The sequence below is a fragment of the Equus asinus genome, chromosome 21 (genome assembly GCF_041296235.1).
Source record: "Equus asinus isolate D_3611 breed Donkey chromosome 21, EquAss-T2T_v2, whole genome shotgun sequence".
Taxonomy (NCBI): Eukaryota; Metazoa; Chordata; class Mammalia; order Perissodactyla; family Equidae; genus Equus; species Equus asinus.
In genome coordinates, this window is record NC_091810.1 from 77661814 (window position 1) to 77675675 (window position 13862).

A 13862-nucleotide genomic window follows, 5' to 3' on the forward strand; every position below is an offset into this window, starting at 1 on the left:
CCTGTGGGAGGAGAAATAAAAGGCCGCTCCCCTCTTTCACAGGGTCCCTGGTTCTCCTTTGTCCTGTGAGCATGCAACTCTTTGATTTCCCTGAGATGACCCAGTAGGGGCTGGCGTCTGGGAAGCTGTTGGCCTGCTGTGTTGATTTGGCAGGGGGCAGAGGGTTGAGGGGATGGGCGTTGGCTGGCTGGAACAACTGAAATCCTACATTCAGAGAGAGATTGCCAAGTGCTGATGAAATCTCCTTCCTCAGGCAAGTTATGGATAGCTAACATCCACATCTGTGCCTTTGTTTATGTTCTTCTCACTGTTGGTCATAGACTATGGGGTGCACAGGCTGTGACTTGGAAATGTGACCTGCAGAAGTCGGGAGGTGGGCCAGAGAATGTCACTTTCTGCTCTGATTTGCTTACTGGTTGTATTTATTATGGGAATAGAAGGTTGTGTTTCCAGTCCCCTTAGGAAAAGTCCCGAGGATATTTCTATAAAAATCTACTGTATGTAGCTGAGGTGTCCAATATGGTAGCCACTCACCATATGTGACTTTCAAGCCCTTGAAATGTGGCTAGTGCAACTAAGGAACTGAATTCTTAAATGGTAATTAATTTAAATTTGAATTTTAAAACTTTCACTCAGTTCAGTTGGGTTTGCAAATGTGTAGGTGTGTTAGGAGCAACTTGAGTGTGTGAAGCTGCTTGGCTGCAAACCTAGGCTGAGAGTACAGGAGATGTCTGAAAGCCCCACCCTATGCAACGAGCAAAGCGGGTAGTTTGTTTGGGTGCTGTCACCTTGTTCTCTGAGGCTCCAGTGCCGCCACACTCTCTCTCCCACCATCTTGCAACCCTCTCTAGGAAAAGATCAAGCTTCAGTCCACTCACAACATCTTAGTGAGCATTCAGTTTGGAGATCTGATCCCCTTGGGGCAATTTCATTTTATATTTAATCTCAAATACCAGAATGAAGTGTGGATTGTGGAGCCTTGGGCCCCTGGGAGTGAGCAAGGGGCATTTGGGGACTTCAGATTCACAAACAAGCCCCAATGTCCCCAGTTCCATCCCAATCTTGCCCTGACTCTCCTGGTTCATTTTCATCACTGTAGGTCTTTTTTTTTTCTCTTCTTCTTCTAATTCCCACAGGGTGAAAAAGGTGACCTGGGTATGACGGGCTTGCCAGGGTCAAGAGGACCAATGGGCTCCAAGGTCAGTGTGTGGTCCAGATGGACATTCCCAGGTCTTCTCACTAAGGCCCTGGAGCAGCTGCTATCTACAAAGACAGGGACTGGGTGGGGCTGCCATCCTGGGCTGGGGAAGGTCACAGACGTTGGAGAGTCTGGAAAGCCAGAGTGCTTGTCTTTACCAGCCCTTTGGGGGATGTCATGCCCAGGGATCCAGGAGCATAAGGATGCCATTCCTGCTGTTCTCCTGGGCAGCGAGGGTCAAGCCTCTGGACAACAAAGCAGATGGAAACCTTTGTTCAGGCCTTTGCAGGGGTAAGACAAGTAATGTTGTTTTTCGGCCTGGTGTACACACAGTCCTCAGGGACATCTTTGTGTTTACTGCTGCAACCCCCGTAAAACTTCCAGGGAATGTGGAGACACATGGCATCACTGCATTCAGGAATTCCTTCCACTCTTGCACCAAACCCAAAGGTCATACAGGGCTGGTTGTAAATGCACTTTCTGCTTTTTTTTAGGGCTACCCTGGATCCAGAGGGGAAAAGGTTAGTGCTTGTCTCTGAGGGCTTCCCAGAGCCTGGTCTGGGTTATGGGCTCCGGGGTCAGTGATGAGCAGAGAATGGCTGAGGTCTCTCTTTAGTCAGCGACTGCAGCAACCGCTCCTAGATATTCCCCTGTCCCTTGTCAGTGGGCTGAGAGAGAAGCGAGGGGCCTCCTGAGGCAGGGCAAGTGGCTTAGGGAGGAGCTCCCAATGGAGGTAGGGGCCCCTCCCGTGGAGCAGATGAGCGAGTGAAGGTTGTGCCAGGTGGAGAATGAACGCAGCTTGCATGGGGGTGCTGGAGGACAGTGGCCAACGTGTGTCTTCAGACCAAGCTTCCACCTCACAACCTTCTCATCGGTCAACAACCAAACCAAACCAAACCAAAACACAGCCAGAACCTGGGGACAAATTTCTTATAGGAGGAGAGAGGATCTGGGACCCAGAATTTATGTGAGTTGTCCTTTATTAATGCAAGAGGTCTTTGGGGTCCAAATAGAAGGTAGATCACAAAGCATTCCTTCCCCGGGCAAGTCACCTAAGGTCTGAGCCTGTTTCTTTGCCTGTGAAATGAGGGTGTCAGCTTAGGGACCTTTCAGTTTGAAAGGCTCCACTTTTCCCCCATGATATTAACTGATTGACTCTCTCCTGTGGTTTCCTCCTAGGGATCCAGAGGTGAAAGGGGTGACTTGGGTCCCAAAGGAGAAAAGGTAATGGCCACTGCATAGAGATGATCAACTACACAAGTGACTGGCTGCCAGGGCTCCATCCTGAAAATGACCCGGCTCTTCCACAACCCTCGCCCACGTTCTTTCAGAGGCGCTCACTGTATTTGTTGCTCTCTTTACAGGGTTTCCCGGGATTTCCTGGAATGTTGGGGCAGAAAGTAAGTACCTAGAAATCGTAAAAATAGGCCTCCGTAACAAATTAGACCCTCCAAGCACAGCAAAAAGAGGTCTGCCGCTCTGTCCATGAGGCCAGGAAACTGGTTTTCGCCGTGGAAGATTCTGCTTTGAAAGAGAAGCAAGCTGCTAAACATGCTGGTGAGAGGGTGCAGGATGGTCTGAGACCTCCCTCCAGTTCAGTGGGAGGGAAAGGACGCCCATCTAGGTGGAGAGAGCCCCTTCTTCGCATTTCCTACCTCTGGGAGGGCCATGGTAATGTTCAAAAGCAGAACGCGTTATGACGAGGGACACAGATCTCAGCCGCGGTGGTCAAGGGTCCCAGTGAGAGGCGCAGGTACCTTTGGCTTAATGCCACTGCTCACTACACCCAGCTCAGCACTCCTGCACGGGTGCCACACGTACTGCCAGAGGTACTCAGGGTCATTTTAGCTGAGTGACAGCAAACATTTTTTATTTTGATAGTTAAATATTTAGTGGGATTTCATGGACATCTTGTTTGGGACAAGGCTTAATTTAAAAAAGGAGTTAATTCAGTTGGTTTAAAGAAAAGCATTCAGTAAATAACAGAGTAGTGTGCAGATATGACAAAAATTGTGGAGGTGGCAATTGACTGGTAGATTCTTTTGAAACTTATCCTTACGGTTAAGTTCTGGGGAAGAGGAAGAGGAGGCTGGTGAGGGGAGATGTCAGAGAATAAAGAGAGAGAGTGCATAAATGCCGCTGAGCACAGCTCCTAATCTAACATCAGAACGGTGGCTCCTTGTACTGTAAGGCATTGACACGGGAAATTGTTATTTATTTATTTTTTCTTTTTTTTAATTTCTTTTCTTTTCTTTTTTTTTTTTTTTTTGAGAAAGACTAGCCCTAAGCTAACATCTACCAATCCTCCTCCTTTTGCTGAGGAAGCGTGGCCCTGAGCTAACATCCGTGCCCATCTTCCTCTGTACGTGGACAACCACCACAGCATGGCTCGACAAGCGGTGCCATGTCGGAATCCAGGATCCGAAAGTGGTGCACCCCGGGCCGCCAAAGTGGAACGTGCGCACTTAACCACTGCGCCACTGGGCCAGCCCCCGGGAAACTGTTATTTTTACCTTGGCCTCCAAGCATAATATTCTTCAAACATGCAAATAGGATGCTTTCTTAGAATTCTAAGTTTTTTTCAAGTTCGCCTTAATGTTTTATTTTCCAAATTTGAATAAACAATTTTATCTGACCTTCTCCCAGTCAGCAGAGCATATTTAAACAATTTCCATCATCTGACATTAATTTATTATAGTTTATAACTGTCTTAAGCTGTCAAAAACGCTGTTCCTTCTCCCCTAGGTGGAGGGTTGGATTAAAAATAAATAGATTAATTATATAAACAAGTTAAAGGAAACGTTAAGAGAGAAAAAATAATTTTATCTTAAAATATTTAGGTTAGGTTTTCATTCAGAGCAACAGTGAATATCAAAGTATAATAAATTACTGTAAAATTAAATATGACAGCTTCTCTGGTCTCTGCACCATTTGCTAGACTTGCCATCTAGAGTTCTCTTTCCCTTTCATGGCAGGCTGTTTTAAGACAGAGCTGATATGATAACCGTAATTAGGTCTTAGGAGAGAAATTAGATCAAGAAATTACTGGCTGCTTCCAGCTGATGAAGAGAAGGGCCACACTTCCTTCGAACAATCTTTTCCAAAATATGATACTGTTATGCTGCTGTTTGCTCCCAGCCAAACAAGACACCCTTTGGCCCGTTCTAAACAGCCGGGGAAAATTGTGCAAACATCTCCATGGCCACGTAGACTCCATCCTATCCTCTCACTCTCTCATTGCCTGGAATACTGAAGGACACGACAGGTTGGAAAGAAAGCATAGGTTTAAGGACAATTCTGCTTGAGGCAAGATATTGGTAGGTTGGGTAGGGACAAATTTGTTACATTAGCTGAGCCAACGGATAACTTCAGAGCTTTATGCTTGAGGCTTACTGTATATTGGTGTTCCCTGGAATTTTCCATTGTGTTATACCTCTTCTGACCTCCGTGTGAAAAGCTGTTGCAGTGTTTATTGTTTTCCCCGAGTGGCTGGGACAGCTCTTCATGGCCACTGGCTGCTGACTAACAGAAACTCTCATAGTTGCTGTTGCTAAACTTAGCTTGTTGGCAGTGCATTCTGGGCCATGGAGGGATTACTGGAGGTAGGGATGATGCCCTGTGGGTTCATGATCCAAAGAAACAGCAAGTGGGCCTGGAATCCTAGAAGAACATGGGGAGAAAGGAAAAAAAACTAAAAAGGAGCCGTGGGTTTTATGAAAGAGCAAATAAACCATGGAATTCTAAAGTTGGTGTGTGTGGTTCTGATAGTTCAAAATAGGGCTTTTCAATTAGGACTATTGTGTACATAGTTTCCCAGGCCTTTTACAATAATTATATTGAGTATTTGAACGTATGTCTGGAACATCTCTCCCCAAAAGAGTTTTCATCTAAATCAAATGGAAGTGAGCTGGAACCCAAAGCAATTTTTACTGAAGAGTGGGAAAATATACAACCCTAAGTAAAGCTCATTACATGAGCAGGAACTTTGGGAAGTTCCTGCTCATATAGTTTCAAAACTGTGTCCAATCATTCAAAAACCCATGGATTTTAATTTATGTTACAAAAAACACTGAAACACAACATAAAATTTCAACTACAAGTGAAAGCATTTTTCCCTAGCAGCTTGTGTTGTCACAGGCACACGTGTGACTGAAATGCAGGGGCCTCCCACTTTGGCCATTCTGGAGGGTGACTTGGGACACCAAAATACGTGGTGCTTGGGAGCTGGCTTTCTCAGATAAGTCGTCACCCACCCAGGGTAACCTTCTCCTTTCCTTCTTCTTCCTTGAGAAACCTATCTGCCTTTCACATGACCTCATCACTTTCCCAGTCTCCCAGAGCAGCCCACTTGGAAGGGATTTGGAGCCATCAAGTACACTGCCCTCGTCGCCAATGATTGGATAGACCTGTAGAGATGTACCTGCTCCATGTACCCTAATTCCTGTCTTGCATCTCTTTCTTCCTTCCAGGGTGAAATGGGTCCAAAGGGTGAGCCTGGGATAGCAGGACACCGGGGACCCACAGGAAGACCAGGAAAACGAGGCAAGCAGGTAACCATCCCAGGGCTCACACACCTATGCGGTCAGACCCTCCTGGCCTGTGGTGAGGCAGCTGGGTGGAGTCTATCAGAGATGTTCCATAGAGCCAGTCTCCAGCATCCTCTGGGCTGATGGGCAGAAGCAACATCACTTTGAGGACCTCCTGGCTTCTCTAGGCTGGCCATAGTTTGAGGAGGATGGGATAGGATGCTCTGATCCAACTCTGTCCAAGGCTAGAAGCAAGAGTGGATCTTTGGATCATAAGAACAGATCTATCTTGACTAAAGCAACTGGGATGGAAACCAAATCTGGTCATTTACCCAGAACACCTGCTTTTTGCCTCAATGCCCCAGACACAAATGGAGTTTTGGAGAACAGTGCAGATATTTCCCTGCTGTTGAAGGGTCTTCTGGGTCTCAACAGTAGTGTGGTTTCCCCACTCAGGATCCCAATTTGTAAGTGATCCTCTTTATTGGCACTATTAAAGGGTTGGGGAAATTTTTAATTCAGAATTCCCCCTGGTAGCAGGCTCTCATGTCAAACCATGTGAAATGAGACGGAGAGGAAGGATGAAGGTACATTTGCTTTGGTTGGCTTAGAGCCACCTGAGGGCTCAGAGAAACCTCTCATCTTTGTCCCCATGGACAGTCTTTCCAGAGAGATGTGCCCTTCTATGTGTTTGGTTGTCAGTTTGTTGGCTTTTTACCTCCTTTCTCATTATAAATGTAATATATGATCATTACAGAAAACTTGGAAAATTCACAAAAATAGGAGGGAAATCATCTAAAGACCTAAGACCCAAGACCCAAGCAGAACCACTGTTACCATTTTGATATATTTGTTTTGAGTATTGTTTCTTTTGTGAACTTTCTAGTGTTTTGTTTCTTTGATATCCAATATAGTTATTACATCGTAAATTTTTAGCTTAAAATCACTATCTACACATTTTTGCTTGTTACTTCAGATATTCATTAAGAATTTTTAAGTAACTTTTATAAATGTCTGCATCAGATTTTAGTAAATGAGTAAGCAATAGATTGTTTGGACATGAGCGACCTAACCAAGTTATATATGATGCTGAGAGGCTAATATCTTTGGGCACAAAACTTTTTCCATTCTGATATTTCCATTCTTTTCTTAGGCTAGATCCCTGGTTCTCAAACTTTAGCTTACATCAGAATCACCTGAGGGGGCTGCTTAAATACAGATTCCTTGCCTCTCATTGTCCCCAATGCCTAGGCCTTACTTTCAAAAGATTCTGGTATAATTGACCCGGATCTTTAGCATGGGTTGTTATTTTTTTATTTTTATTTTTTGCTGAGGAAGATTAACCCTGAGCTAACATCTGTTGCCAATCTTCCTCCTTTTTTGCTTGAGGAAGATTAGCCCTGACCTAACATCTGTGACAACATTACTCCACTTTTATATGTGGGTCGCCTGCCACAGCACCGCTGACAAGTGGTGTAGGTCTATGCCTGGGATCCGAACCCATGAACCCAGCCCACCAATGTGGAGCGTGCCAAACTTAACCACTATGCCATGGCCAGCCCCAGGTTGTTATTTTATTTTTAAAGCTCTCCATGTGATTCTAATATGCAGCTAGGGTTTGGAACCATGAAGCCAATTCTGGTCTTTTCCAAGAGAATTTAGGAATGACACAGGCTCCAACCTGGATAACTCAGATTCTACAATCACTTTTGAAGTCACAAGATGCCAGTTCAATTTTCAAAGTTTTACAATGGGTGGCATGATCATGGCTTTACAATGATGCCACAGAGAGCAATTTCCTAAGGACTAGGCTTAGAAAAATAAGGAAAAAAGGGAAATCTTTTTCCTAAAATCATTTTCTTCCCTACTGCTGATTTCCATCCAGAACTTTTTACGCCTGGGGTTCAAGAAGCCTGTTGCTTCTATCCTCTAGTTCTTTTCTTGGGCAGTGTTTGCCTTTTCCTGGTGAGGACTGAAGCCAAGAAGGCTATTTCTTGACCCTGCTGAGAGTGATTTGGTTGCAACAAGCTTAAAAATGACGCCAGAACATGTCTGGGAGCTCAGAGAAGTTAGGGAAACGAGCTGATCCTTTCTAGAAGATGTTATAAACCACCTAAGTGTTCTCCAAACCCTCAGTGCCTTTCCAGTCAGCAGATACTTGAGTTGTTGGCCTCGGAAGCCTGCTATGGTACTTTCTTTTTATCGTGAATTAATTTCCTAGTGGAATCTTACATTTCGTGTGTTTGTTGGGCCAGTGGTGCTGAGAGTTTCTGGAGGTTATTATAAGTCAATCTAAACCCTGGAAGCAGAAATCCAGAAGGGACTTCAGGAGGTTAGGATTTCAGAGCCAGAGGATTTTAGAGACCAGCTCATCCAATTCCCTCCATTTGGTTAAAAGAACTCTGAGGACCAGGGAAGTGGAGTGGCCTGCCCAGGACCCTCAGCTAAGCCTCTTCCAGGTCAGGATTAGAACTTAGGGAGTTGAGACCTGCTTTTCCCCACAACTCATCGTCTTTCCACCCGCTTCATGCTTCGGGACCTGCCTTCAGGTAGATCCAAGACAGTAGCTCTTGACTTTACTACAAAACCTTTAGTTAAAAAGACAGAGCAGCCTCCTTGAAAGGGATCATAGGCTTTGTGGCAATAAAGGAATAAAGAATGCTTTTCCTGGAAAGTGCTGCTCAGTGAGTTCTGCTCATAGAGACATGGGTTGTTCTGAGTAGGTGACCCGTTAAGCAGAATATTCCATTACTGCTGGTGTCAGAATTAAGGAGCATTTCCAGCTCCTTCAAGCTGTGCACTTCCTGTGCTCATAGCCAGCTGACATGGCTGTTAGAAAAACAAGCCTTAACTGTGGCTATATTAAGATGGTGTGACTTCCTTTGCCATTCTGGGACCCATCTTGGTTACCTCAAGGAATGCTTCAGCTTGGGCAAAGGCTTAAGAACTCCCTCCACCAGGATGAAATTGGAAACAAACTCTGACCTCACAGGTCCCATATTAAGAATTTAGGAACTCCTTGGACATTGCTGAGAGAGCCCCCAGGGCCATGTTGACAAGGCAGCAGGTCACATGTCACCGTTGTGATTGGAAGGAGTGCCCAGTATGCCTGCTTCCCAGACTTGGGGAAGATTATGTTTCATCACGGGGGCAAGCCTGCCAAGACACAAGTGTAGAAGAGGGATCCAGGCCAAAGATGTCGGGCATCAATCACTGTCCTGGTTAGGCCTGGGGCAAGAGCAGACAACTAGCGAATTGTTTGGGGAAAGAACCTACAGCACGCACCAGCCTTAGTTTCTGGGGTTATTCTTAGGGGCAGCCCTGAAAAGCGAATGTTTGCTCTTGACCCTCCCACACAGGCAGCAAAGAGGACACCCCATGTGGAATGGCTATTGCTGCAGGTATGCCTCTCTTTAAGAAACCAGGACTTTTTTAAACATGTGAAAAAGTTGCAACCAAGCCGGTTGCTATGATAATCAGCTTGCCCCACATAGCCCTTGGTTCTGTGCAAGCTGCTTTTCCCCCTCTGAGATCTTTGTTAGCCTCACAACAAACCTATGCATGTATATGTTTACTGTCTCCATTTTACAGATGAGAAAACTCAGGCACAAAACAGTGACATGAGTTAGCCAGGATCTCATGGCCAAGGTGAAAACCCAGATCTCCTGACTTATAGCTCAACAACACTGCTTCCTTTTTGTGTTTTCAGCTTCTTCCTCCTCCCTCATTTAATCTGAGGAAGAGAGGTCAACAAGACAGATTCCAGCCCACAGGGAGTCTCGTGAGGAAACATTGATGAAATGAGCACATACATGATAGTGTAGTTATGATCTGGATTAAATGCCATGAAGGAGAAGGGCCACGTTCTGAGAGGCTGTGATGGGGAGGACTGGCTCAGTCTAGCAAGGTTGGGGAAGGCTTTGCTGCAGTACGTTTTAGCTGAGAACTGAAGGATGCGGGGAGTTAACTAGGCAGAGCAGAGGGGAGAGGAGTTTGGGGGAGTGAGAAGGGTCTTGAGGAGGGAAATAAAAGGCACGGTGCTCTTGAAGACCAAAAACACTAAAAGGCTGGCCAGGATGAAACTGGAAAGCCCAGTCATGTGGGGCTTTGTAGACTGAAGTAAGGAGCTGAGTCTTTATCCTGAGAACAATGGGAAGTCATTGGGTGGAAACAGCTCTTGTGAGGAAATAGAAATGGTCCTGACGAGCAGGCAGAAGGCCTGAGTTCTAGGCCCGACTCTGCCGCCTCGATGCTAGGTGAGTGGCAAAAAGCCCTGCTCTTTTCTGAGTCTCTGTTTCCTCATCTACCCAGTGAGGGAGTGGGTTGGGTTGGTTCCTTGAGCTGCCATGTGCCATGTTTCCAGGATGGAGCAAGAAGTAATGTCTGCCAACTTGCAACCATCACAGTCTCAAATGTCGCTTGCCCTGAGCTTTTTAGGAGCTTGGTGGTCAAGAGCTCTGGGGCCGCATCCTGCCCTGGGCTCTTACTCCAAAGTGCAGGGTGGCCCCTGATTTAGAGATAAATGGGGCAGGAAGTTGCCGTGTCATGCTGTCATAACGGGCTCTGCCTTTCTCTCTGTCAGGGGCAGAAGGGAGATAGTGGAGTTGTGGGCCCACCAGGCAAGCCTGGGCCTTCTGGTCTTCCTGGCCGTCCAGGTCCCCCAGGACCCCCGGGCCCCCCATCGGCAGGTAAGAGCTGCCCTGCTTCACTGGACCTACAGTGTCACCCTTCTGGCCAGCCTCCCTGGAGAGGGTGCAGGAGATGCCAGCAGAGGGCTGCCTTATGTTTTGAGTTAGAAACTGCCTGAGGTACTTGGATGTATTTATAATTTCTCCACAACTTGGCTCATTCAACTTTTACACAAAAGAGATAAACATCATTCTGGCTTTGTTTTAGCATTTTAGAGAACAAATCGGGGAGAGAAAAAAAGAATTACATTGGTGATGTCATTTATCCTTTAAGTGAAAAAAACCAGACACATATTTCATCATCTAACACCTTTTTCTAGAGAAACATTTCATGGTTCCAAGCAATTCTCTTAACCCTAGAAGTAAAGATGACATTGCAAATGTTTTAATCTTACACAGTGTTATGAAAGAGTTCCTATTGATTTGCATTGAATATAGAAAGAAATCACTAAAAAAAATCCAAGTCCACCATTGAAGGGGGCAAAGCCACACCCTAACTCTGTTTCCCTTTGTTTAATTTGATGAGCTGAGCCCTTTATTTATTTTGCTCCTGTGTAAGCTCAAAGTAAGCCCTTTCCTAGCACAACGTCTATATAAACACAGCCTCTCTAGGTCCAAGAAGATTGTTTACTGACTGTGCAAGATGCTTTGTCCTCAGTTATACAAAAGGAATCAAAACAGGTTTTATTCTAATTTTTTTAAAGAAAATGAAGGCATATTAAAATTCTACAGTGCACTTCTTTCCCTCTATGTTTATGGGAATATATTTGCAACCACAACATGGGGTGGGTTAAGAAGTGTCATTCTTTTGTTAGATCCTTTAAACCAAGTTAAAGTTGGCTCTGAGATTCCACCTGCCAGGATGCCAGGAAAGCTCAACCTCAGGCCTTATTGGGGTTCGCTTCAACCCTTCAATGGCCATGACAGGACTGGGCAAGGATCCTGGGGAATTATGGCAGAAAAAAATCAGGAATTCCCTCCAACCTTTCATCTACCCTGTCCACCTCTGAAATGCCTGTCGTCTGAGGCCACGTGGTTCTTTGGTGCCTGGTGACCACCATCCTCATGCAATGCTTGGGTATCAGAACATTTCCAAGGCTGGAAGTCCTGGTCCCCAAGGTTCAGTTTCCCAAGAAGTTCCCCACAACCATTCCTTCTGAGGACCTTATCCCTTCTCCAGGTTACAGGGGTCCCTGTCTGGGGTTGTCCCTCTTCTTCCAGCCTCTAGCCCCCTCCCTCCTCATGCTCCTCATACAGTGCCACCCCTCTTAGGAGATTTTCTCTTCTGAGAACGAAGATGGAAAGGCAGAAGGCTCAGATAGTACCTGTTTTAAGTAAGGGCAAGAAAGCACAAAGCTTTGCTACCTCCTTGGAAATGGGAGAGGAAGATATACTGGGAAAACAAACGTCAGCTAGCATCCCAATAAGTTATCTTGCCACATCTGTTTCTATTTTGTTAAGGGAACTAGATTTGAGATGCAGCCTAGGCCGTGTGTCCGTCCTTTATAACCTGTTTCTGTGAGTTGAATGGATGATCTTGTTGGGGGTCCTTCCAACTAGTACTCACCCTCCTTGGTCCTGGCATGCGTACCATTCCTCTTGAGCCCATGACCATGAGCTGCAAGCCCCAGAGACTGAGAGCATGGCCTGAGCCTAGGTTTTGCCTTTAGAAGGGACTCTCTTGGCCCTCGGGGTATTTAGGGGCTTACAAAACTGAGGAGTAGCCAGAGGGTATGAGGGGAAGATGCATCGGGAGATCCTTGGCAAACTAAGACCTTACTGGTCTCCCTGTGCGTATCGATTTGTAAAGGCCAGCCCTCTTCTGCTTTGAATCCTGGTCCCACTGTGGGACCTGGAGTAGGGGGAGCAGGGTAGGGCCTGGAGACCTCCGCAGGTCACTAAACGCCTACTGTTCTGTCTTGTCTGTCTCTGGTGGATTACAGCCCCATCCCTTTAGCAGGTCCAGCGTAGTCCTATTTTCTCTCCTTGGTCCTTCTCCCCTAGCACGTGTCCCCTTCCTGTGCACCACTCCATCCCCCCCAGATCCCAGCCAGACCGCCTTCTGCCCTCCCGCAGACATGCTGTTGTCTGCAGAGCTGGAACATGTTCCCGCAGTTTCTCAGGGTCCACGTGGCCTGGAATGGCGTTCCTCTCATCCTCTCGACCACTCAACAAAATCCTTTCCTTCCTTCAAAGCCCTCTCTTCACTAAGGCCTTCATTGGTCCCTAACGGATGGCTCTCCCTCCCTGGGGCCCCAGTGGTACATGGCCTCTCTGCTCTGGCCCCTCCAGTGGCAACTTTTCTGCCGGTGTGTTTCATCTTCCTCCTGGATGGCAAGTCCTTGAAGCAGGGTTTGTGGCTGCGTCAGCTTCGCATCCCCACAGCACTGGCAGGTGGGACGGCTGGGCCCAGACCCTACAGGTGCTCACTGGGCCGCTATGGCCCTCAGTCTGTCCCACCTGGGTTATTGCACAGCCGCCGAGCACAACGCGGCCATCTCTTTGATTGATATCTCCTCTCTGCCTTCCTTTGACTCACTTCCTTTCTGAGGAGACTCCTGGAGTGAGGCAGCTAAAGAAAATGGAGCAATCATCCTGCTCTGTGGAAATGATTTTTGGGAGCTGGGGAGGGAAAGGGGGGTGAAGTTTAAAAGAGACCTTCCCCATGCCTGGGACCAGTCGGATGATCATCAAGAGTTGGAACAGGCCCCCAGAGCAATTCCTGAAACTACTTTTAAGAGTCTGATAAAAGTCCTAAACCCACTCTCAGGGAAAAAAACTGTGTCTACCTACATCCAAGATTCTGCACACTGCTTCCCAGAGTTTCAAACCCCTGCCCAATCCATCTGGGAAGACCCTCAGGCTCTGTGCACGGTGGGTTAAGCTCCCTGGTCTAGTCCAGTCCTCCCTTTGTAAATAATAACTTTGAGCCTCAGAGAGAAGTGACTTCCCAAGGTCACAGAGCTGACTGGTGGCCACACCTGGTCAAAATCAGTCTGTGACTCCTGGTCCCCTTTCCCCTCAGCCATGCAGCCGCTGCAGGGGCAGAGTGGGAGCTGGGGGTGGCATGGAGATGGTTCTGCGGTTCCTCTGCCTTCTCCCAGTTTCCCCTCTCAGACCTGCTCCTCCTGCGGCAGCCAGTGGAGATGGGAGGATCCTTGGCAAAGATGGAGCGCAGGGTCCTCTGGCTGCAGGGGATGGTGGAAAGGCCAGGCCAGGCCCACGGGATGAGCTCCAGGAGGCCGAGGTGGGGAAGTTCGGGTTGCTGTGCCCTTCAGTGCTGCCTGGCAGGAAACAGGCAGGGGTAACAGATGCCCTCTGACAGCTGGGAGGAAGCAGCAGGGAAACTGCAGCGGTGGCAGGAAGCAGGCTCCCTGCCGTGTCCTGTCGTGCTTTTGGGAGGCTGCCTTTGGCTCTGGTGCCTGGTGCTGTGGGGCGGGATGGTGCTGG

The 13862-nt window shown here is 47.2% G+C and overlaps 1 protein-coding gene across 5 annotated transcripts in view; it reads left to right on the plus strand.

The window, feature by feature from the left end:
* COLQ (collagen like tail subunit of asymmetric acetylcholinesterase) overlaps nucleotides 1-13862 on the plus strand; it is a 56895-nt gene that overhangs the window by 33817 nt on the left and 9216 nt on the right. For all 5 annotated transcript variants that reach the window (XR_011496501.1, XR_011496502.1, XM_014859471.3 and 2 more), the window contains exons 7-12: nucleotides 1137-1199; nucleotides 1693-1719; nucleotides 2378-2422; nucleotides 2563-2598; nucleotides 5668-5748; nucleotides 10307-10412. Coding sequence is in view for 3 of the 5 variants with exons in the window: in XM_014859471.3 (XP_014714957.1) it covers nucleotides 1137-1199; nucleotides 1693-1719; nucleotides 2378-2422; nucleotides 2563-2598; nucleotides 5668-5748; nucleotides 10307-10412 (358 nt within the window). In the remaining 2 variants the exon portion in view is untranslated. The remainder of the gene's footprint in view (nucleotides 1-1136; nucleotides 1200-1692; nucleotides 1720-2377; nucleotides 2423-2562; nucleotides 2599-5667; nucleotides 5749-10306; nucleotides 10413-13862) is intronic.